At 53.1% G+C, this 24,148-nt stretch overlaps 2 protein-coding genes across 4 annotated transcripts; both read left to right on the forward strand.

Moving 5' to 3' along the window:
- The first annotated feature begins 1,793 nt into the window (after nucleotides 1-1,793).
- Nucleotides 1,794-9,045, forward strand: LOC131206666 (tyrosine-protein kinase receptor). Its single transcript, XM_058199325.1, has 13 exons — nucleotides 1,794-2,378; nucleotides 2,559-2,969; nucleotides 3,029-3,725; nucleotides 3,798-4,117; nucleotides 4,844-5,198; nucleotides 5,265-5,430; nucleotides 5,512-5,809; nucleotides 5,870-6,473; nucleotides 6,537-6,635; nucleotides 6,693-6,900; nucleotides 6,967-7,182; nucleotides 7,246-7,315; nucleotides 7,378-9,045. Exons 1-13 carry the CDS (start codon nucleotides 1,794-1,796, stop codon nucleotides 9,043-9,045), a joined length of 5,697 nt encoding a protein of 1,898 aa, XP_058055308.1.
- Nucleotides 9,046-14,464: 5,419 nt separating this feature from the next.
- LOC131205821 (calpain-A-like) lies at nucleotides 14,465-22,997 on the forward strand. Of its 3 annotated transcripts, none has more exons than XM_058198080.1 (8): nucleotides 14,465-14,496; nucleotides 15,902-15,984; nucleotides 16,056-16,214; nucleotides 18,165-19,694; nucleotides 19,772-19,913; nucleotides 20,712-20,936; nucleotides 21,914-22,240; nucleotides 22,333-22,997. In XM_058198080.1, exons 2-8 carry the CDS (start codon nucleotides 15,970-15,972, stop codon nucleotides 22,416-22,418), a joined length of 2,484 nt encoding a protein of 827 aa, XP_058054063.1. In that variant the 5' UTR covers nucleotides 14,465-14,496; nucleotides 15,902-15,969; the 3' UTR covers nucleotides 22,419-22,997. The 3 variants fall into 3 exon arrangements, with proteins under 3 accessions (XP_058054063.1, XP_058054065.1, XP_058054064.1); XM_058198081.1 differs by having other exon boundaries at nucleotides 14,471-14,496; nucleotides 15,905-15,984; XM_058198082.1 differs by lacking the exon at nucleotides 20,712-20,936.
- The last annotated feature ends 1,151 nt before the right edge of the window (nucleotides 22,998-24,148 follow it).

Genomic DNA, 24,148 nt, shown 5'->3' on the forward strand with positions numbered 1-24,148 from the left:
GTCACCAGCCCGACCCCTGGGTGGACCTTGGGGTCGACGGTGGGGTGGGCTACTCAAGCTTCGCTACCCAATCCTGCATGCTGGATGCTGGACAATTCCGTTTTTGCGCTACCTCCATATCCATATCTATAAGTTTTCTTTCGGCTCTCTCTCTCGGGGCCATTCTCTCTCCTGCACTCTCTCTCTCTGTTTCTCCCTTCGGTCTCTCTCTCTCTCTCTCTTTCTCGTCCGCTCTCGGTGTCGCGCATTTACTACCGTTTTGCCCACAGTTGCCCCGAAAAGAAGAGGGCCCTCGCCGCCGTATCGTGGGGCGTGAACGTGTGCGTACGTGCAAAATGATTTTTCCGAATGAATGGGACAAGTGAAAAATCGCCCCCTCATGCGCCGTGCGGTCACTAAATCACCACGGCACGACATGGCCTCAGCCTCGGTCGCCGATGAACGAGGGGTTTCCAAATCACAGCGACCGGTTTAAAATTGTACCATTGGTTTGGGAGGAAGTTTTGCCACGGAAAACCACGGATGTTACGGCCAAGTGCTGATGACGTGTTGACATTGCAACCGTCGCTGTGCCGTGCTGTGGGAGTGATTACGTGCTCAGCCAAAGTGATGTCCTAGGTCTCCGATTGATAGAGTTTGTAGATTTTTGAATTGAATTTCGCCCTCCCGTTAGTGGCAGTCAGTGAGCAGCTTTCAGTGATCGAAAACCCGGTGCACGGAGGATGGCGTTTCGGCTGCCCACCGGGAACACCGTGGTTCCACAGCATCGTGTCCAGCATCCGGCAGCAGCAGGCTCCGAAATGGGGCCGCAGGACCTAACGGGGCCTAATCTTCGCTTCACCGGTGACAGAAAGTTGGTGAAGGAAATTTGATAAGCAACCCGAATGTGCCGAAAGTGAATTGTAGCTGGTGAAAATGGTGACCCCGAACTGAGCCTGAGGACTGTTTTGCGCCCTCTCGAAAGGTGTTGGCAAGCCGACGCCGTACGCGCCCGTGTGCCTGTGTGTATGTGAAGAGACAAATCGCGGCGACTAATTAGCATCCCCCGTTCCGGTGGGGGGAAAAGTGTCCACACGACGGTTGATCGAGATTTGTTGCAAAGTCGAGCAGCGTTCGAGCAGCGTTCGAGCAGCCGCCATCGCAACGGATCCAAGTGCTCTCCGCCAGCCCACTGATGCATGTGTGTTCGGGCCCCAATTGTTATGCACGCATCGTTATTCCGTCGTAGAAAAATCTCGTACCGTGTACCAGTGTGCGCGTGTGTATGTATGAGACCGTTTCGTAACTCTGGCCACAGTGAGCGGCGGTTCGTTCGAGTGCGTTCCGGAACCGAAAATGCATCACGCTGCCACTAGTGGCGAGCAGGATAATGAAGTAGAACGTAACACCAAGAGCAGCAGCAGCAGCATCGAGTACAATCGTAGGAGCCCACTGGAGCGGCCCACTAGAGCGGCCATTGCTGCGCTCTCGTGTTGGCTGCAGCACCACCACCGCCGAGGACGAGGACGGGCCCAGAGCCCGAAGCAAGGTCGCCGACTGTCGCTCCCGGAGCAGCATCTCACTTGGGCGGGTGTTTTTGGCCCAGCTTCCGGTCCGAGTGCGACAGAGAGAGAGCACTGTGGAGTGGATAAGCCGCGTGAAAATGAGTAGGAAACGTGGATCCGTTGTTTATCACAGCAGCACCACCAGACTCCGGGCGGCGCAGTGAAACGAAGCTTCCGAGCCGGACAACTCAGGATCTCAGGATCAAAACACAGAGAGAGAGAGAGAGAGACGTGCACAGAAAGCAAGCCATGAATGGGCCGTTAGGGAAAAGCACTACGAAAGGCGATCGGCTGCTGATCACTCCGCAGACGATGGATCACAACCGGACGAGTAGTAGTGGCAGCACCCGGCGGAAGCTGTCCTTGCCGGGCATCTTGCGTCCGGTGAATCTGCTGACGGCGGCGACACTGGCCGTGGTGGCCATTCTGCACCTGGAATCGGTGCAGGCTCAGCGTCCGCTGGGCAACTCGACGTTCGGGGCGGCCCACAACTCGTCCGGCGTCATCAACGCCCATCCGGTCCTGACGACGAGTACCACAACCGAGGCACCGCCTCGAGGTGGTTCGGTGCCACCGTTGCTGGAAGACTCGTTCGAGTACGACAGCGCGGACGTGGAGGACCACGAGGATGAGCACGACGTGGAACACCACCATCAACACCCCCACTACCATGAACCGGGTGGTCACTACCACCACCTACCGAACGAGGTAAACTCCGTGGCGATGAGGAACGGTGGTAACGACGGGGGTCCGATCGGTTCCCGGCAATCCAGTAACCGGCTGATCAACCCGTACTTCCCGACGCCGGCCTCCCCCGGGCAGGGTGGTTCGAAGGCCGTCGACCCGCAGAACCGGGTCCGGTTTGATCCTGCCGCCCTACCCCAGGGTGCGAACCTGGAGCCACCGAACCGGGGACGCTTCAATACGGCGCTCGTCGTTCCGGAAGGTTCGCTAACGACGGACCCACAGAACCGCGGCATCCTGACGCCTTCGGCCGCACAAGGGGTGGCAAAGACGACGGAACCGCAAAACCGGGGCCGCTTCAATCCGGCCCGCCCGCGAGGCCGCAAGAAGTCGGCCATCAATGAGCTGCAACTGGCGCTGCAGAAGAAAACCTCCCAGACCAACATGAACGGGCTCGATTCCGGCAGCGAGCCGATCTCGTTCGGGTCCACCACACACCAGCGGGGTCGGAAGCACCCTCCGCCACCACTACCGGGCGAACGGCCCGGTGGGGTGAGTGCCGCTGCCAGCACAACCCACCAGACCGGTCCGGGACAGTCCCCACACGGCGGGGGCAACGACGCAGGCCGAGGACTCGGAGTGGTGATGCAATCGCCCGGCTACTATCCCTCCGGGGGTTCCACCTACAGCCGGCAGGGGGACGATCCGTTCCGGACGCTGCGGGCCAAGTACAACGAGGAGGTAAGTTGGGAAGATCCTTACCTGTGTCTGATTGGGTCTAACTGGTGTAAATCTCGCAGCGTTACGGGAACTCGGTACCGGAGCAACCGTCGGATATGGACGAGGCACTCGGCATGAAGTGTAACTTCGAGACGGAGTGCGCGTGGACGTGGGACGAAACCGACCCGCAAGGTTTCCAGGTGGTGTCGGGCGTCAATCTGACCGAATCGAACCGGACCGGGCTGATGCCGGGACCGGGAGCTGACCCGGCGCACAATGCCGCCGGCCACTTTCTGCATCTGCGTCTGACGCAGGACAGCCAGCCGCACATCCTGACTTCGCCCGTGTTCGGAGCGGCACGGGAGCACTGCTACCTGTCGGTGTTCACGCACCAGAGTGCCATGCACCACGGCAGCATCCGGATCGTAATCGAAACGATCGGAGCGGGACAGGAGTCGAGCTGGGTGCCGGCCGAGATTATGGGTAACGATCTGCGCCGCTGGCAGCTGAACACGTTCCGGATCGCCAAGATCACAAACGACTTCAAGGTGCTGTTCGAGGTCGTCCCGAACAAGCTCGGCGGCCAGTCGCGGGGCCACGTGAGCATCGACAACCTGCGCATGGTCAACTGCTTCCCGGACTCGGTCAGCACCAACAACTGTAGCTACTCGCAGGTCCAGTGCACCGCGAACCGGGTGCCGGTTTGCATCAAAACGCCCAAAATCTGCGACATTACGGTCGACTGTGACGAGGGCGAAGACGAGTCGCTCAACTGCGGTAAGCGCGAAATCCTTTGTCCCCGGGGCTAAGCAGCTGGCTAAAGGGCTCCGCTCCTTTCTTTCCTTCCAGACAAGATACCGTTCGGTGGTCGGTGTGACTTCGAGACGGGATGGTGTGGCTGGCAGAACTACGGTAACGTGATCCTGTCCTGGGCGCGCCACTCGGGCCCGACACCGACGGAGAAGACGGGTCCGGAGATGGACCATACGCACGAGAACCCGAATGTGACGGGGTATTATATGTTCGTTAACATGAACCAGCACGCGAACGACAGCGAGAAAAAGTCGCTGGTTGGGCTGGCCAGCAACGCCATAATGAACAGTGTCGTCTTTAATCCGCCACCTCTGGTGCACACCAACGCCAGCTCGCCGTACCGGAACTCGTGCGTGGTAAGTGGGGCGAAGGCTCAGGCTTGAAGTTTTCAGTTTTTGACACATCAACTTTGAAAAACACCGAATTCGAAATCAACATCAAAATGAGTTGATAAACGTTCTATAATCCCTTTACAAACATTCGACTATAATAAGTTAAAGAACTCTATTTCGCATTCCGCAACTAACCAGTTCGGCCAGGGCCTTTACTATCGGAATGTTTTGAAACATCTCTTCTTGTAAGAAAAGGTGCTCTGGAGTGACGATTTTTTGGTATGACTCAGCTATCATTATGAGGAGTTAAAATGTTCTGCTATAGGAGGTAGAAATCAACATTAGGACACAAATTACAACGGCATCATGCTCCAGGGATTCATTATTTCCATGAAACCTACAAACATAATTCAAGAACATGTCTTTTTGGTGAAGATTTCACCGTACAACAGGAGAGCAGCAATCCACAAGCAAGAAGTAGTTCATGCAGTTCCTCGTGGATGATGATATCAAAGTTTTAGGCTATTAACCTATCCAGACTAGCCAAACCATTGTGGCCATTCATGAATCTTGAAGTATGCGAAATGACCCCACTCAATTTAACAGACTTCCCTAAAGTAATCCATAACAATCTGGACCGAAATAGTAGCTGAGTACTGTAGAAAGGATTTTTCTTATATAATGTTTTGATAGACGTTTGATTGATTAAAGTAACTTTGTAATACTCACTTTTTCGCTTTCCCCTTGTAGGTCCGCTTCTACGTCCACCAGTACGGGATGAACGCGGGCAGCATCAACCTGTCGAGCGTGGAAATCCGGGAGAAGGAGAACTTCACCACGACCCTGTGGTGGAGCTCGAAGAACCTCGGCGAAGAGTGGATCCGGATCGAGGTGGTGCTGCCGAACATCACAACCAAGTACTACCTGCAGTTCGAGGCGCGCATGGGCATGCGCATCTTCTCCGACGTCGCGATCGACGACTTCTCGCTCAGCCCGGAGTGCTTCGGGTTGAACGTGCCGGCCGAGCATCTGCAGGGCTACAACTACTGGGACCCCCGGATAGGCGGCCACAAGCAGCCGCACAAAGACTTTGTCGGGAAATCATGTAAGCATCAGCCACCGACGATTTGATCCGCAGTTCCCCTGATCGTTCCCCTTTGTCCGACTGCAGACCTGGAGCTCAGTACGTGTGGTGCCAAGGGGCAACAGGGGCCGACGCCTGCCGACTGTCTGGGGTCGTACAACAACACGGAGGCGTTCAGTGCCGTCCACGTCATCGACAGCCACCCGTTCAAGGGCATCCAGGCGTGGAAGGTGCCCAACGAGGGCTACTACACGTAAGTGGGGCTCGCGGCCTATTTCCGGTTAAGACGGTGACAAGCAACCGACTTTATCTTCTTCTTCTCATGCTCGTGTAGCATCATTGCGAAAGGCGCCGGTGGCGGCCTCGGATCGGGCGGAGTGGGCTCGTCCCGGGGAGCGATGGTGCTGAGCGTGCTGGAGCTGCACAAGGACGAGGAGATCTACATCCTGGTGGGGCAGAGCGGGGAGCACGCGTGCATCAAGTCGATGGGCTACCGGGACGAGTCGTGCGAGCTGCGGAACAAGGCGCTCACCGTCGACACGTGGCCGATGCACTCGAAGACGCAACAGGTGAAGAACACGATCATCGAGGAGGGCGCCGGAGGTGGCGGTGGCGGAACGTACGTTTTTCTGGTAAGTCCGGTGCGCGCGGTCTAGGGCATCTACAGGATCTAACCGACTTTCCTTTGGCAGCTCAACTCGGCCAACACGGCGGTTCCGTTGCTGGTGGCTGGCGGTGGCGGTGGGCTAGGCGTTGGCCGCTACCTGGACGAGGACGTACAGCACGGGAAGCGGTATCTGGTGCAGAAGAAGGACGTGTCGGGTTCGGCCCATGGCGATTCGGGGACTCGTCGGGCCGGGCCCGGCGGTGGATGGCGGGCTCAGGCCGATATGGGCCTGGACCCCCGGTACGGGGCCTCGCTGCTGGAGGGGGGCCGCGGTGGCTTGCCATGCTACACGCCCCGCGGGACCCACGGCCAGGGTGGCTTCGGTGGGGGTGGCGGCGGATGCGACACCGGCGGTGGCGGAGGAGGATACGCCGGGGGCGATACGATGATCAACTCCACCAACGGTGAGGGCGGCTCGTCGTTTCTGGCCTCCAAGCGGAACGTGCCCGAGCTGTCGATGGAGTACGGCGGGGCCAACGGTGGCCACGGGGCGGTCCTGATCATCCCCGCCATCCAGGGCTGCGGGTGCGACTATCGGTGCGTGGCGCTCGACGAGTACCGGGCCACGGTCGGTTGCATCTGCCCCGATGGCTGGACCCTCAAGCCGGACAACTATACTGCGTGTGAATGTACGTTGCAGCAGCCTCTCGGCGTCCTGACCTTCACTAACCACCTTCTTCTTCTTCTTGCAGTGCCCACGGAAACCGTGGAAATGAAGTACCTAATCATGTTCTTTGTCGTTGTTGTGCTCGTGCTCTGTGCCGCCCTCGCGAGTCTTATTTTAATACTATGTAAGTGACCTACTTGGGGATCCCCTTCCTCCTACTAATCCGCGCTCCTTCCGACAGATAATCGTTACCAGCGTAAGCGCCAGGCGGCGCTACGCCACAAGATGCTCCTGGAGCAGGACCTGCAGCTGAGCCGGCTCCGTAGCACGGCGGACGACTCGGCGCTGACCAACTTCAATCCGAACTATGGTTGTGATGGCATCCTGAACGGCAACGTGGACGTGAAGAGCCTGCCGCAGGTCGCCCGGGAGAGTTTGCGTTTGGTCAAGTGAGTCAACCCAGCCAACCGGTCAGCTTTTCGGCGTCTTACGGGACGCCATTTTCCCTTTTCCAGAGCGCTCGGGCAGGGTGCCTTCGGGGAGGTGTACCAGGGACTCTACCGCCACCGGGACGGCGATGCGGTCGAGATGCCGGTGGCGGTCAAGACGCTCCCGGAGATGTCCACCGGGCAGGCGGAGTCGGACTTCCTGATGGAGGCGGCGATTATGGCCAAGTTCAATCATCCGAACATTGTGCACCTGATCGGTGTCTGCTTCGATCGACATCCACGGTAAGACTACGAGAGAGAGAGAGATCCGACTCGATCCCTCTAATGATTCCGCTTATTCCACAGGTTCATCGTCCTGGAGCTGCTGGCCGGTGGTGATCTGAAGAACTTCCTCCGCGAAGGACGCAATAAACCGGTAAGTAATGGGGCCGTAGAAAGGGTGACCATACGTTACCAACACCTTTTCACGCCCCACAGGAACGTCCATCGCCGCTGACGATGAAGGATCTGATTTTCTGCGCGCTGGACGTGGCCAAGGGCTGCCGGTACATGGAGAGCAAGCGGTTCATCCACCGGGACATTGCGGCCCGCAACTGTCTGCTGAGCAGCAAGGGCCCAGGTCGGGTGGTCAAGATCGCCGACTTTGGGATGGCCCGCGACATCTACCGGTCCGATTACTACCGGAAGGGGGGCAAGGCGATGCTACCGATCAAGTGGATGCCACCGGAAGCGTTCCTGGACGGTATCTTCACCTCCAAGACGGACGTCTGGTCGTTCGGGGTGCTCCTGTGGGAAGTGTTCAGCCTTGGGTTGATGCCGTACACGGGACTCCCGAACCGGGACGTGATGCAGCTGGTGACGGGCGGTGGGCGGCTGGATGCGCCGCAGGGCTGCCCGATCGCCGTGTACCGCATCATGGCCGACTGCTGGAACCCGACGCCCGAGGAGCGGCCCTCGTTCTCCAATCTGCTCGAGCGGCTCACGACCTGCACCCAGGATCCGGAGGTGATGAACGCGCCGCTTCCGAGCTTCTTCCGGCCACCGTCGAACGAGCGCGATACGACGATCATGCGGCCGCCCGGCAACGATGACTTTTGCCTGCAGGTACCAAATTCGTCCGACTACCTGATCCCGCTGCCCGGTCCCCGCTCGGTCGCCGAGCGATTGCTGAGCGAAGCGACCGGGGTGACGATCCCCGACACGCTCATCACCTGCACGCCACCGAAGAACGCTTCACCCCGGCTACTGAACGGCACGGTGATGTCCGGCAACCATGTCGGCGGAGTTGGAATCTGTCCCCAGGTGCCTGCCCAGGTGGCGCTGGCACTGGCGGCCCCCACCGACACCGGTCCGACCTGCTGGGAAACGTCCTTCATCCGCAAGCACCCGTCCGGGGGTCAGGTGTGCCCGGCGAGCGTAGCGCTTCCGCCACCGCCATTGGAAGCAATGCCCGACCCGGGGCCAGTGGCGAGCACACAGATCCCTCCACTGCCGGAGGTGGCCGACAAGTTGATTTCACTCGACACGCCCCAGCAGACCCCGACCGCCATTCAGCCGCCGATTTCATTCGGCAATCCGATCACCGTCGAGCCCTCCAACGTCACCAACGGACCACTCACGAACGGCAACGCACACGGACCGATCGTCCCGGTTGAATCACCGATCGAAACGGCCAAACTGCTCAGCAGTATTCCGCCTCCGATCACACTCGATCCGGCCGCGCTCCACGCCCAGCAGAACCATGTTGTCGTCGTCGGGGGCACGTCCTACGCCAACATCCGCATGATGAACAGTGCCGCTGCCGCCGCCGGCGCCATCGCCGGACCCACCGTCAATGGGAACGGCGGGAACAGCAACGGTCACCACAGCCACAGCGGTGCGAATGGCCATCTGGACAAGATGGGAGGGCTGGCGGTTTACAACAACGGCCCCACCACCGGGAACCCGGGAAGCACGAACGGGCATCACCTGCACCACCACGGAGGGGGCACCGGGGGTTCGAACGGACTGGTCGACAAGGGCCCCGGGGTGGTCGCTCCGCACCAGCAGCAGCAGGATCCGTCGCGTACGGCCGCGCCCTTCACGATCCAAACGTTCAGCGAACGGTACATCAGCCCGGAAAACCACTCGGAGATCAGCTGCTAAAGCAAGCGGCGGCGGACTCCGACTGTCAGATTTGACACACAGCAGGCCCGAACGAAACAACAACAAACCGAAAACCGTAAACAAATTATTATTGGTGGACATTCGATTGGTCACTAATTTGACAAAGTATTTCGTAACGAAAGTCAATATAAATATATACATATACCCGTACACAATGCATATGCACACCGGAAACGCGCGCGCGCCAGCCCGCCACTAGGAGTAAGGCATGTAAATAAGCCGGAGATCCCGGATCCCGGATGCTCTGGCGGGAGGCGGACAGGGCAGAACGTAGTAACACCTCCCCCCGCACACTCGATGTTGATGAATCTAGTATAACGCACACACTGTTACGGAGCGAGCGGAGTTGGCGTGCGGCCAACCCACAGGACCTTGATGATTGAGTTCCTCCACGCGTTTGTTTTGCATTTTCGAAAGCATTTCCCCGAGCAACTTGCTTAGCCGTTTGTTTTGGAGTTCACCGGGGGCGTTTCTCTTAGCATCCGATCCGATAACGATAATGAACCGATTTTTGCTCAATCGCTCGCGCGGACATCGTTACGTTTAGCCGTTAAGCAGCACTGATGAGGTTGTGATTATTTGCGCAGTTGGTGTTTGGGGCTTCTTTGGTTTGGAGGATGTTGGCAGGAATTGATATTCTTTAAAAATTGTGCGCCTGCTGTATAGACAAAGAGAGAGAGAGCGGGAGCTAGAGCGAGAGATCGGAGTGAAGCGAACCAGGTTAGTGAAAAAGCGCGAAGGCGACTTAGGCGAATGTCGACGAATGTCGACGAGCGTCGGCGAAGTAAGCGATTTAGTATTTAAGCAATGTTGAAACTCAATTGAAAGCCCCCGACGACGACGACGATGGCGGTGTGTGTTGTGGTCAAAGGACCTACTAAAGAACAGGGAGCAAATCCGGACCGCAGTGTGCCCGTGTGTGCCAGATGTTATGAGTTCAAAACTCATCCGCCAGCTAGTGGTTGAATGTTTCTAGGGTACAGTTGTTGGGATACAAAATGCGGCAGCCACCACATTTATTACCGGTACCGCAGGCCGCAACGGGGGACCCCCGCCCCGGGGACCCTTTGCAGCCCGCGTAAGATGAATTCTCTGATGCCAAAACAAGCCGATAAAGAAGCGATAAACGATAACAAAACATAAAAACCCTTTGTACACTAAACACACATTGTGTGTGACCATTGAGCATTGATTTTGATAGAATTGTACAGGATAATCAGTTTGTAAAGCACACCTCGGCGACCCGGCGGCCCCCGCCGAGGAAGGCTCCCTGAGCCGCGCCGTGCTGTGTGCGTCCTTCTCAGTGGGCTCGGTTGAGGCCCTAGGCGCCTACTACCTACTACTACTACTACTACCAATACTAATCGGGGAGCCCCTGGGCCCAAAGCCACAGGATCTGTGTGAGTGTATGTATGTGTATGTGTATGTTTAGTGTTATGGCGTAGTAACCCAGCTGGAATGTGGACACTAGAGTACTACTACCACGTGTCCCCGCGGAACCCGATTTGTATCCCGTTTCGCGGCAGCTGCGTGGCAATGGGAGGCCCAGTGTTGCACTAATATTTACCCCCGTCGAGCCACGTGTGACCTCCACGGAACGTACTGGATGTCTTTGAAAATGCTTTAGAAATGGACGCTTTTTCGTATTACCAACCAACTCGAGATAGCTAGCTACTGAGCAGCGTTATATACACGGCACGTACACATTATAAATAAAGCCATATACATAAATGAATATACTACATATATATATATACCCCCTTATATACACACAGAAACAGCAGCAGCGACAGGCCCTTTGTAGCCCTGTGCCCTGAAAAGTGTGGCCAGGCGGCCAGGAAGTAGTGCCGGTTCTAAATCTCTCTCACTTCGGTTGGTTGCTGTGTATAAATAAAATTCGATCGAAGAGGAACACCGGATTTTCCGGATTCGCCCAGTCCCCCCAGGGTTACCTTCTAAAGGCAAATCGGGGCCACCGGATCCCCGGGCGAAGACAAGGATGAGTTACAGAGAGCATGCATGCGTGTGGGTGTGTGTGGTGATGTTTTGATAATTATTAAACAAAAAAAACGAAGAAAAATGGAACGGAAATGAAGTCCCTGGTAGGGGAGATTCACACGAAGGGATTAGTAAACTCCCGGTACAGGGATGCGAATACGAGTAAACAAATACACACATACACACATACACAGTAAAAATTACCCCACTGGGTGCGTGCTGCGTAAGAATATAAGAAAACAAATATATATATACACATGAAAGCATACCTATATTTATATTTTTTACACACATAAGAACAACAAAAAATGCGGGCGACTAAATAAAAGTGAAAAGGCCAAACGGGGGGGCGAGGCGAGGCGTTTTTAGACACAGAAACGGATAAATGGGGCACCCAAAATTTCGCGTATTGAACATTAAATTAAACACAAAACAACCACACAGAGAACACAAACAAGGTATCCTAAAACGATAGATCCGCGCCACAAGCGGCACCAGAGAATTGACGACACGAGGAACGACGCAAAGCGAGCAAAGGGCTATTTAGATGTAAGAAATTATCAAATTAACCTTTCGTGTAAACAAACCACAGCAAACAGAACAGAACAGAACAAGTGAAACAAACAAACAAACAAACAAACAAACAAACCCAGAGCCAGCCATTCGTGTGGCCGGGGAATAGAAAATGTTACAAATAAAAAAACCGAAAAAAGGAATAAAATAAAACCTAAGATGGATCCAAGTGAAAAGTCAACCATGCTTTAATTACTGTGTATCTGTGTATCTGTGTGTTCGTGTACATAGAGGCGGAAACAGGGCCGCAACCCGGTGGCCGGTGGCTTTTATTCAGAGCTTTTTTCCGCACGTGATCGACGAGACCACAATCCTTCCGGTGGTTGTTTCGGAGTGTTGTGGTAGCACCCACAGGGAAAAAAAGGATAAATGTTACTTGTTTATTGATATTTATGTACGAAAATGAGCAAATGAAATGGAGAAATCACAAGCTCCGTAAAGGAAGCGAAAGGATTCGAGTGGACAAACGAAAGTCACGTAACTGACGGACTCTTATCATAACTGAACCATACCAATATTAAATAATGATAAAACGGTGAGTTTTGGTGTTTCTAATTCGGTTTTAAACTCCCCCGTGATTGACTGTTTACACTTGTGGCCGACCACAAAACAAGCTTCGGACACATGTTCCGCCTTGCTTGTTCAAGTGTAATTCAAATCCGTCGGGCTGAGGGGAAAAAAATGGTTGTTTGAATGTAAATGTCGCTCGGTCACGGTCACGCGAAATTTGGGAGTATCCCGCGGAAGTGTGTGACTAAGCCACGTGCGCTTCCAAACCCGTTCCAAGTGACCCGCCCAGTGACGGAGTGGAATCTGCGTGTTTTTCTAAGCGTGGGCGATAACGGTAAATACGTGTCAGTGGGTGGTGGGGGGGCCATCACAACATACAATTTGCATACACGAAGAAAACCCATCCCCACACACGTGCCGCCGCCGATCGTGTTCGTGACTAACAACCCTTTTTTTTCGTGACCATTTTCGTTCGTTCGGGTTTTTTCGAATGGCTCTCACAAAGCGAACCACTCACCGGTGTACTCAGCGAACGGACTCCACAGCAACGCGAAGATATACTTAACAACGCGAACCGCGGAGAGTGGTCAGTATCGCCGCGAATGTTTGTGCGATAATTAGTGGTTTCGCGTGGTCAGGCGAAAAGTGCCAAATCTAAAGTTGCCAACACACGTAATGTACCCGCCCCAATGTGATTCATCTAGGCGCGAGGCGATAAATTAGCGAAAAGAAAAACATAAACAAAGTATTGCGCAAGTGTTTGGCGTGATACTCGTCTTCGGAGATATAAACAGGAGAAAGTTAAGCATCAATCTTCCCGTGGCAAACTGGTGGTCAGTGAACAAATAACCAGGTGTCGATTGGTTTGTGCTCTCCCCCACTCGGTCGTATCTCGCTTTCGGTGTTCGGTTATCGTCGCGGATCGCGCGTCGCGGTTTGACGTTTCTTCGGTCGCGTCGCGAAGGTTGCCGGGTTCCCCGTGACAACCTTGACCGTCCAGTCCGGTACGCGTGTCCCCTGCCATAAAAGGAAACTTTACACTCGAACACTCACGCACAATGGCATACTACAATCAGAATTATTATTACCCGAAAAACTGGAACGCAAACGGAATGGGTTGGATTAATCCCGCCGCGTTCGCCCAGTCGCCACCGGCCTCGTGGCCGACGGTTCCGCCATCGGGCTCATCGTCGGGCTACTCGAGCCTCAGCCGAGATTCGGGCTCCAACATCTCGGGTCAGTCCCTTTCGTACGGATTCTCGCCCGGCGTAATGCCAGCGCTACCATCGTCCGCTTACGGCGCCGGATATCCGCCACCGGCGAACACAAACCTTCCCTATCCGACGATGGGTTTTGCGGCCTTCGGAACCGGCCCGGAATCGTCCGGCTTCGGAATGCCCAATCTGCCGCCAACCGTGCCACAATCGCTGCTGCAAGACGACCGGGCGTCCTCGGGCGGTCAGGAACCGACCTGCCCGGAGATCCCGTTCCAGGCGATCGCCGTGCCGATTTCGGAGGGAATGTTCTCACCGGTAAGCAAATACTTTCTGCATCGGAATCGGATAAAATCTCAAATGATTCACAAGGGCAAAGAAGTAAGGCCATATTTTTTGTTGGGTCAAGAATGGGGTCGCTTTGTTGTCTCTGCCAGAAATGGCTGTTGAAGAAGGTCACAGTCTCGCTGTTCAACTGCACAACTGCAAAAGGACGGATACAACCAGACATGTGGTTCCGCCGAAGAGACTCCATCAAGCATCCAGTGAAAACAGTACGATCTTTCTTGGACTATTTTTAGCGTTATGGGGAGTCTTGCAAATGTTACGGCCCACTACCGAGAATCTCCCTCCGTAGGGTGTACCGAGGCACACGAAATAAATGCGTTTCCATGAAGTTATTGCCTCCACATCCGCTCTGCAGTTGAATTGCCTATTAATAGAAATGGCTGATGATTGTCAACGCTCCTCCTTGAAGAGTTTTAAAAGCACCACACCGTTGGCCTTTTACCGATTTACTTGCTCGTTATTGTGTCCTCGGCGGCAATATTTAAAGTCTCGAAGTATCGGCTTTCGTATGTTTCGTGTTTTCTTGCCTGGTACTTTGCGAACATGTCCCGGGCACTCACAGCTCTGCTGTCGTGAGCTCCCCTTCGCTCACTTCACTGCCCGCCTCAGACCGCAACCTACCCCAGCAACCCTTGCGTTGCGACCAAAACAAGCAGTTTGACAGTTCCACTCCGTCGTCGTCGTTGGTCTCACTCTAGAACGGAATTGCTCATCGTTCGTCTCCGAAGTGATTCTTTCTCTGCGCTGTGCGGTGTGTGAATTTTAAGTAATTTGTGCTGAATTTGAGGTAAAACAGAGTGAGTTGCATCGTGTCGCGTGTGTGAATGCCCTAAAAGTTAAATTGTGCCGCTCGGTTCGGGCTGTGGTCCGTGCCGGATTATCTGTGCGGAGATGACGTTCCCTTGAATTATGGGCTATTTGCTGGCTTATCCCGAGTCACATACCCCCCACCTGCAAAACATGATGTCATCATCGGGTTGAACCGCATAGCTGCGGACGGAAGATTTGGCACGGTTTCAGCGAGTTGTCATAAATTGCTACACTCCCATCAGTTCCGGCGAAACATGCGTGTGCTTTCACCAACACACTATCATCCGGGTGAAAGCGTTTGATGTAAACAAATCACTGTCACAACAAGCGTGATGGACACGGTTGTAACCGTTTGGCGTAATGTACTGTTTGTCTTCCGGGACGCTATATTCAGCCAATGATCTAACATACGACACGGTTGAAGCATCGCTTACCACTCCGTTCTGATTCTTGTTTCGTTTGCTTTCAGGGACACTTCTCTGTGCGTGCGTTTCAGAATTTTTCAAGAGTGGAATTTATTTATAGTCACCCCGATCTTAGCGAGGGAGAGACATCTCCACCAACGGCCAATGTTGTCGCGAAGTGGGGTCCAACTTCCCTCGGCAGAACATAAAACGGATCTTTGTATTGGTGTGACCGTCGGCTGTCGGCTGTGGCCGAAAATCTTAGATACGCACGCTCTGTAATGCTTTTTCGGCAACTACGGAAATGGGTCATTCCGGGAGGGGGGAATATGTTTGCTTGGCAGGGTTGAAGGTCAAAATTCGTCTCTTTCGGCGTACACTTGGCGCCACAAGTTGGGTAGGGCAGTTACGCACCTCCGGATCGATTTTTAACTTCTCACTCTCTGTGTGAATCAGTGGAATTGCTGGAGTTACACGCCTATTTCTCACGCGGGGACTACACAGCATGACTCAAGCGCACCAACGGTGTCATGAGCTATAATTACTATCTTTCTGAGCGAGATTACTCATACCTATCGCGATCATGGCTTGTAATCAGTATAAATAACGGGCAATTCGAATGTTACAATGTTATCAACAGTAGATATTACATCGAACATTACGGTCTACATGGCTATTGACTTTGATTAATTTGATATGAGGGTTTGATAAGATAATATTGACTCGAGAAGGTCTCTCACGACACTTGACAGCTTGAGCATTGATTGAGACTTCAAGAGTTTGAGAAGACGGTGGCCGTAAATGACCCCAAAGCGCACGCGATCGGTGATAAGCCGACGGAGTGCAATCACGTGCGTGTTGCCAAGTAGGCTGCGATGCTTCGTCGATTGTCATTCCGCTACGTCAGTTGAAATGCATTCCACACACTCGTCACGAGGCAATGGGAGTATCGTAGTAACCTTTGATTAACGTTCGCAGCAGCTCGCATATCGCCCGCAGCAGAGTGGTAGTGTTCTCTCGTCGACTCAGTAGAACCGGTTGTGACCATGGATGAGTTAAAGGTATAAGAAGCGAAGTGGCTTCCGAAAAAAAACAAGGGCGGCACGATTTAACTCAATTCTCACTCACTCAGGGCCTCCTCGGTGGGGCTGGTAGGCAGTTGTTCGATGCGGCCGGCCAAGCGATAACCAGCGCCGCCACGGAGTACATCGGAAACGTCATCAACGAGATGTTCGTCAAAAAAGAATCCGACACCAAGCGCTTCCTGCCGAGCATTAAGAACATGAAAGTGGTAAGTGGGACTGACCGTGTAGCGACATCTAATGGGTTAAACAAATTGAATCCAAACGACACCGACGCATAATGCCGCGTGACCCGCTCAAGGTTGATCACGCATGAATCGGACTCCGGTTGCCTTTCAATGCCCGGTTCATTGGCGCATAAAAGTCCACGCTCCGACGATCTGGCACGCGCACGCAAAACGTCGCTTGATGATAAACACGGAACTCTGCAAGTAGTGGTGAGAGACCGGCCTGCGTGCGCCGTGATTGAGTAGATTGGCATTGGCATTGTTGCCTGACGATTTATCACAAATTAGTAACTTCTCTCACCCGGCGTAGCAATGTTTTGCCAAACGATCGATTCATACACGGCACCACATTCCACTATTGCTTCAATCGCATTCCTTTCTACTGCACTCGAGGTTCCGAAGTTCCGCGGTTCCGAGTTCGGCGAGCGTTAGGCACGTTTGCAAACAACCAGCTGGCGTAACCCGTCGCAACCCGGTTACGAACAACCTTCGGAAGAAAATAGAAGTTTGTGGTGCATGAGTTGAGTTGCAGTGGACGCGTACGAACGGCTGGGAGACCAAAGGGAACCGGAGGGAGGACCCATAAATAGCAATAAACCTATTACAGTACCGGCCAATGCTAAGAGCCAAGGCGATAATGTTTACAACAATAATTTGTTATCCCATTGTTCATGACTTGTTTGCAATAATATTGCATTAATAAGGATAATCAAATTATTATTTGGATTATTTACCCGTTCGCTAATTAAAAGCATCAATTAAAGGGCCCGTTCCTGCGATCGGTAGTGTAATTAATGAGGTGCAAGCTGTATACTTCCGATAGGACGGGCCCCCAGACGTGCCCGCCGTGCACCAGAAGTCATGCGAAAAGAAGTGCAGCCAAGACTTCGTGGCAGCCATCGATTGTTACACACGATTAAAAGCCCATCCGCTGGTTGGCGCACCCAGAACGCGACCCCGTTTCACTGCGCGAACCTCATCGCGGAGGTTCGCGGCAAACTTTGGCCCTATCGGGACCTCAGTTCCTCCCTGGCTGCCGATAAATTATCGCCTTCTGATCGCTGAGAGAAATTAAAAACGGATTCACAAAACAGTGCCCCAAAGATGAGCCATCAGGGGGAGCAAAAGTGGTGCCGCATTGGGTTTGTGAGTCGGCAGGAATGTGCCGTTGTGCCCCCGCCGGACCCGGGCCTCGAGATGCCGCCGGAAGCTGGTGCTAAAAGTGCAAAGGACCGTAAAGGATCCAAATCGTCCCGGGACGAGAGTCGCATTATCAATGTGTCGAAAGCACTGCCCCGTCTCGGGTTACGAGGCCGTCGCCGACGCAATCGATTTAAAGAGGTTTTCTTGGACGAGGTGAGTCCAAAGGGATGGCCATTTTCACTCTAATGCAAAGTGTTGAAGAAGAAACGGTCTTATGAGAGGAACTATTCACAAGGTTCCATTGCTTTTATCGCATTTTCGGTTGCTTCCGTCACAGCGTGGGGTTTGTAGTGCTAGATGATGGTAGTCTGCACCACGGGAGCTCTCCCAGCGGGCCACTAAAAGGGTCTCGCATTTAGCCAGAAAGGATTTTGCTGTAGTGTCGTTGCCTTTCCCAACTATTTTTTGCTTACCATAGTGGGCAGTTTGCCAGAATCAGGACAATGCGACGCACCGTATCCGGTGTGCCGCTGCGGACTTCGAACCACGCGCTGCATCGTCTCGGAACTCACCATCATCATCTTCATCATCATCACTACTGTCGGAAGCGTCGGTCCCATAGTGGCCATTGTCCGGTGCACTGCCGTCGATTGCCTCAAACACCTCGCGGTTCCACCCGGCAGTGCGATCGGGTGCTTAGAATGTCAATTTTATCCGATTCCGATCGAAACACGTCAATTTCTCTGTTCTCCCGTTACTAATTTGACTCTTTTCAATTCGATTCCACAGCTCGGGGAACGTGCAGTGGGCTCGCGATCCAGTGCCGATGTGCAGGACTTTTACCAGATTCGCCAAGAGTGCCTCGAGAGCGGGTCCCTTTTCGAGGATCCCGAGTTCCCGGCAACTGCTTCCTCGCTGCTGTACTCGAAGCGACCCGATCGGCACTACGAGTGGCTGCGTCCGCACGAGATTTGCGATAATCCGGAGTTCTTCGTCGAAGGCTTCTCGCGGTTCGATGTGCAGCAGGGTGAGCTGGGCGACTGCTGGCTGCTGGCCGCGTGCGCCAACCTGACGCAGGATCAGAAGATGTTCCTGCGCGTTGTGCCGGAGGATAACAGCTTCGAGGACGAGTATGCCGGTGTGTTCCACTTCCGCTTCTGGCAGTACGGCAAGTGGGTGGACGTGGTGATCGACGACCGTCTGCCGACGTACCGTGGGCAGCTCATCTACATGCGCTCGTCGGAGCAAAACGAGTTCTGGAGCGCCCTGCTTGAAAAAGCGTATGCCAAGCTGCACGGTTCGTACGAGTCCCTGCGCGGTGGCACGACGTGCGAAGCGATGGAAGATTTCACCGGCGGTGTGGCGGAAATGTACGATCTGAAGGATCAAACGCCACCGAACTTGTTCGAGATCATCGAGAAGGGCTTCAAGCGTAACTCGATGTTTGGCTGCAGCATTGAGGCGGATCCGCACGTGCTGGAAGCGGAGACCCCCGAGGGTCTGATTCGAGGCCACGCGTACTCCATCACGAAGATTCAGCTCGTGGACATTGAGACGCCGGGTCGCTCGGGGAGGATTCCACTGATTCGCCTGCGCAACCCGTGGGGTAACGAGGCCGAGTGGAACGGCCCGTGGAGTGACAAGTCCGCCGAATGGCGCTACATCCCGGACGCGCAGAAGGAGGAGCTGGGCCTAAACTTTGATCACGATGGCGAGTTTTGGATGTCGTACCGTGATTTTACGCGCTACTTCGACCGAATGGAGATCTGCAACTTGAGTCCGGACTCGCTGAGTGACGATCAGCTGAACCGTGGCAAGATACGCTGGGAAATGTCAATGTTCGAGGGCGAATGGGCCATCGGCAGTACGGCGGGCGGGTGCCGCAACTACCTCGATACCTTCTGGCACAATCCGCAGTACGTAATGCGACTGGACGACCCGGACGAGGACGATGCGGAGGGTAACTGTACCGTGATCATTGCACTGCTGCAAAAGAATCGACGATCGCGCCGAAACATGGGCGTCGAGTGCCTGACGATCGGTTTTGCGGTGTACCGTGTAACGGAGCGCGATCTGGCGCAGAAGCCACTGAAGATGAACTTTTTCAAGTACAACGCTTCGGCCGCCCGCTCGCCGGCCTTTATCAATCTGCGTGAAGTTAGCTGCCGGTTCAAGCTTCCGCCCGGTTCGTATGTCATCGTTCCGTCCACCTTCGAGCCGAACGAGGAAGGCGAATTCATTATCCGTGTGTTCTCCGAAACTGCCAACGGTATGATGGAGAACGATGAGCATGTCGGTGTCGGCGACCTCGATGATCGGGTAAGTGTCGCGTTTGAAGACGATGGCAGAGGCAATCGAACAGAAAACTTATGTCTGCTTTTTGGCAACTTTTACAGATTGCACCGGACGACCCCGGCTTTCACCAACCGTCGCCGCAGCGACAAGCCATGGAACGTCTGTTCCTGGATGTGGCCGGCGAGGACGGTGAGGTCGATTGGGTCGAGCTGAAACGCATTCTCGATCACTCCTTCCGCGACGGTAAGTGTGTCCTCCGGATTGGGCCATAGCACCCATGGGTTGCGTTTGTCACTACCACGTTAGTATAACTCCAGTCCCGTAGTGTAACGGTGTAACACTTTCAGGCTGTAAAAGGTTGGCGGTGATCGTGCGAGGACGGGTTTGATGGAAGGTACTTTTCCCTTCTTGCATGAAGAGAAATAGCGTTCTTAGGGCGATCGCCATTCGTGAAGCAAACAATGATGTGCAAAATTGGCTGGAATGGAAGACAAAATCTGTTGTTTTACGTCTTTGTGTATCGTTAAGCGCATGATCCGTTGATCGAATGGAATGTTCGATCACCTAACGATCGCATACACTCGGCATAGTTCAACTCACCATAGTGTGTTATTGGTTTACTAAGTACTTTGTATAGACTTTTGGGAATGTTTCTTTCTATATAGAGTTAGTCTTCTAATATGTTGTGGCCTCATAGTTTCCCTCTTATTTTTAGTCACCTTCATTTAAATCAATACGATCCCAGAATGTGATCCCTGTTTTGACACAAACTCCCATTAACAAACACACACTCTCTCTTTCTCTCTCTCTCTGATCGATGTATCATATAAATTAACGTCCCGCTGTGCTGTCCGATCATGATCATGTCGATCATATATACCGCATAACTCATCCTCACTTCTCCGTTCACGACAATATCCAATGGGGGAGGGTGCCTGTTGTACATTGAAACACGATGACCAAACCTGATACGTTACCAAATGTCCACCTTATCAACGACACCCGGTATACTGCGCCGCCTTGTATTCGTCGGGCTTTTAGATCTACCGAAAACGTCTTCACTGAACGGACTAAACCGCCAGACGTACGCATCGACGCAGAACGCGGACGGTCCGGGTGGTCCTGGTGGCCCGGGGGGTCTCGAGGATCTGCTGGGTATGCTGATGAACATGTGCTGCAAAGGAGTGCTTGGCGGCGGCGAGGACACCAACGGCAACCGTCCGGCCAATTTGGAAAGCCAGATCGTACCGACCCAGCCGCTGCACGGTGAGAGTAAACGCATTTGTATTTGTAACGCTCCTTCATAAAGTGTCCTTCGGTTCAACGTGGGGCACTGCCCTGGTCCTGGCCTAGTTGAGGCAGCTTTTCTTCTTGCGATCGGAGCACTTGCTTTTGTCCGTTTTGTGTGGCCATTGCTGAGTGGAACCTATGCTTTTTGTCATGTTTCCGTGTTTGGTTAGCTTTATTATGTTTGGGAAGAAGAATAAGGTTGAAGTAATGAAACAAAATTCACAATCACCACTAATCACAAAAGACCAAAAAAGTGTTTTTTTCATGTTGAATACGACAGCCGGGGTTTTGAGGCAGCTTTCAACTACCAAAGCAACACATAATAAACAACTTAAATATACTTTTTGACTACACGTAAGACCTACACCGATCGCTCCTCAACACGACTTCGAAGCTCAATTTCGTCCATTTACACATTCTTTTACGTTTACATGAAACACGATCATCGCAGCGGTACTTAACAGCACCGGTTTGCGTTGACGCCGCTGCTCTTACACGACAGGTACGACCTAGAGTTTGAGTTGAATGTTGTTCCTGGCACCCCGTTTTAGAGACCACGGCCGGTTAAGATCGTTTCGACTCATTGCCCTACACACCCCGCAGATGCTTCCTCCATTCCCTCACCGATCGGTTTGATCGGTTTTTGAGTAGCTATTTCTAAGTAGAGTTACTGAAAACAATTGACATTCTTAGTTTCCCGGATAAATGGCTAGAGTTCGAGTTCTTTTCCTTTTCCGTTGTAATGTGCAACCCAGCTCCTAATCAGTTTCTTTGCAGCTTTTCACAGGTCTCTCGGCCGTGCATCGTCTAGTGGAACGCCGAGAGTGCTTCAAGATTCTTCGTTAGAAAAATCCCTCTAGTGTGTGCCTACCCTCCACATTAGTACACTGTCCCCGCATCGGTCGCGCACTGACCATTTCTAATCGCTTGCCTTGTCTTCTCGTTCCCTCTAGATAACATTTCGGCCGAAGGCTTCTCGAAAGACGTTTGCCGGGCGATGGTGGCCATGCTGGACGTGGACCACACGGGTAAGCTCGGTTTCGACGAGTTCCAGCAGCTGCTGACCGACATTGCCAAGTGGAAGGCTGTCTTCAAGCTGTACGATACGCAAGGTTCCGGACGATTGAGCGCGTTCCAGTTGCGCGACGCGCTCAACTCGGCCGGCTACCATCTGAACAATCGCATCCTGAACGCGTTGGTCCATCGGTACGGTTCGCGCAGTGGAACGATCCCGTTCGATGACTTCATTATGTGTGCCGTCAAGATTAAAACCATGATCGGTAAGTGGGGACACTTTTAAGACTATTGCTGAACGATCCGATATTTACTCTGGTGTGTTCTGCCGGCTGCTGGCTCTTTCTTTACTGAACAGAAATCTTCCGCGAACGAGACACCGATGGGTCCAATCAGGCCACGTTCACCATGGACGATTGGGTCGAGAAAACACTGTATTCTTAGACGGCCGCAAGTGTCCGGGGCCGGGCTCCTCTCGCATTTCGTTCTATACATAAAAAGCTTTCCACTCTCCTCTCGAAATCGCTCGAAATAATCGATCATTATTGTGTTGTGTAATGCGATCGCTATAAGGATACCCACCATCACACATACACGCGCATGTGTTGACTAGTAATTAGTTGAGCGACAATGGGGTCCCCATTGTTCTCCGTTGGTGTTACCCATTTACTTAACCATAATTTACATCCACCTCTGTTTGCCGGAATCAAAGATTCCACTCCTTAATGCCAGTTACGAAACGGAACAAGCTACATCCGGAGGATTCTTTGCTGCCCCTTGATTGGCCAAGAAACAGAAATTATTTGAGGCATTTTTCTAAATTTTTGGCGGCTTCTTTATTTATTGATATATTTTAACAAACAACAAATACGATGGATCACGCGCACCTCAGCCATTTACGGCGTAATAATTCGATTTTAGATCCATTGAAGTCTTTGAAGGCGCGCTTGCGGGGCCTTTTATTTAAGTGTTAAACGTATCATCGAAGATCGATATTTTAAACGATATAATAAAATTGTATTTATATGGTAGCCACCTTTTCTTTCGTCAATATTCCGAAAAATCGTTCGAGGCACCGTCCCGATGATGAATTCTTTTCGTTTAGCTAGTAGATGTAAATATTTTCATTATGACTGGTAGCCGTTGGCTAAGGTCAAAAGGGAGGATATTTCCCTCGGCAAGGTTGCACCGTCACGGGCGGCCGAAAGTGCAGAAAACGGATTCTTCCGTTTGGCTCTTTGTGTAGCGGACGTACTGCTGAGCAGAACATGTGTTCAACATTGACAGGCACCGAAACAAACCAGCATGTTTTAATGTGTTTCTGGTGACGGTATTTTAAATATAGTACACGTGGTACGGTACACCCCCCTCCCGGTGAGGCCCGTTAGTGATGGGTTAAAATTTACGACCGCGACTTCGATCGTCGTCGTCGTTCCTGTTCCGGTGCCAGATGTTTGTTAACGCGTCTGTTTGTGTAAAACCTAAGAAAACAATCTTTTCTCTACCGAGCGGAACGTGCCGTTATTGGGAGAAACTTCAAAGATTGGCGCTGCACGGAATCGAATTGCCAATTTCGAGACAGTGCCAGACACCCAGTGCGCTCGACAGTACGGCGACCCTCGGAGCCATTATGAACTTCGAAACGGAGACACTCATTCAGCCCGGCGCCAAAAGTGTGGCTACCGCACGCCAACGGACACAGTAGCGCGCCTCCGTGAACTTGACTCTTTTCCCCGACGAAGCGAGAAAATCGGAATGACCTCGAGAAAACCCGGGCAGAGAAAGGCGAATCGCGCGCGCCGTTTCTAATTTATGACAGTCGCACGACGTTGCTGGCAGCTTGTCTCGCGTTGGGTGCCGTGTGACATTCCTATGCCTACTCCGTTTGTCTTAAAGTGTAGTAGGTCGGCATGGTTGATATAATATTTCAGTTTTTAGGCGATAATTCAATCTCTTTCTGCTCTTCAACACAAACCCAACCACGTCCAGCACCAACGGGAGGGTCTTTAATTAAGGTTGGGATGTTTTTTGGGTCTCCTTTGTCCTTGAAGATGACTTTAATGTTTAAACCTGTGGGGCATCGTAAATGCCCTCCTGACTGGGGGATGGTCTCTGGAAAAGCTCCCGTTCTGTGGGGCGCCTCTCTGGCCTCTCTTAAAGTCTTGTCCGGTATT

The sequence above is a fragment of the Anopheles bellator genome, chromosome 1, assembly GCF_943735745.2.
Source record: "Anopheles bellator chromosome 1, idAnoBellAS_SP24_06.2, whole genome shotgun sequence".
In the NCBI taxonomy this organism is placed as follows: Eukaryota; Metazoa; Arthropoda; class Insecta; order Diptera; family Culicidae; genus Anopheles; species Anopheles bellator.

Excerpts from the sequence above, each read along its gene's own strand:
- LOC131206666 (XM_058199325.1), top strand. The coding sequence starts at position 1,794 with ATGAATGGGCCGTTAGGGAAAAGCACTACGAAAGGCGATCGGCTGCTG. Across the intron at positions 5,431-5,511 it reads CCCAACGAGGGCTACTACAC|CATCATTGCGAAAGGCGCCG; the intron begins GTAAGTGGGGCT and ends ATGCTCGTGTAG. Across the intron at positions 5,810-5,869 it reads GCGGAACGTACGTTTTTCTG|CTCAACTCGGCCAACACGGC; the intron begins GTAAGTCCGGTG and ends TTCCTTTGGCAG.
- LOC131205821 (XM_058198080.1), top strand. Across the intron at positions 16,215-18,164 it reads GCATTAAGAACATGAAAGTG|CTCGGGGAACGTGCAGTGGG; the intron begins GTAAGTGGGACT and ends TCGATTCCACAG. Across the intron at positions 19,695-19,771 it reads TCGGCGACCTCGATGATCGG|ATTGCACCGGACGACCCCGG; the intron begins GTAAGTGTCGCG and ends CAACTTTTACAG.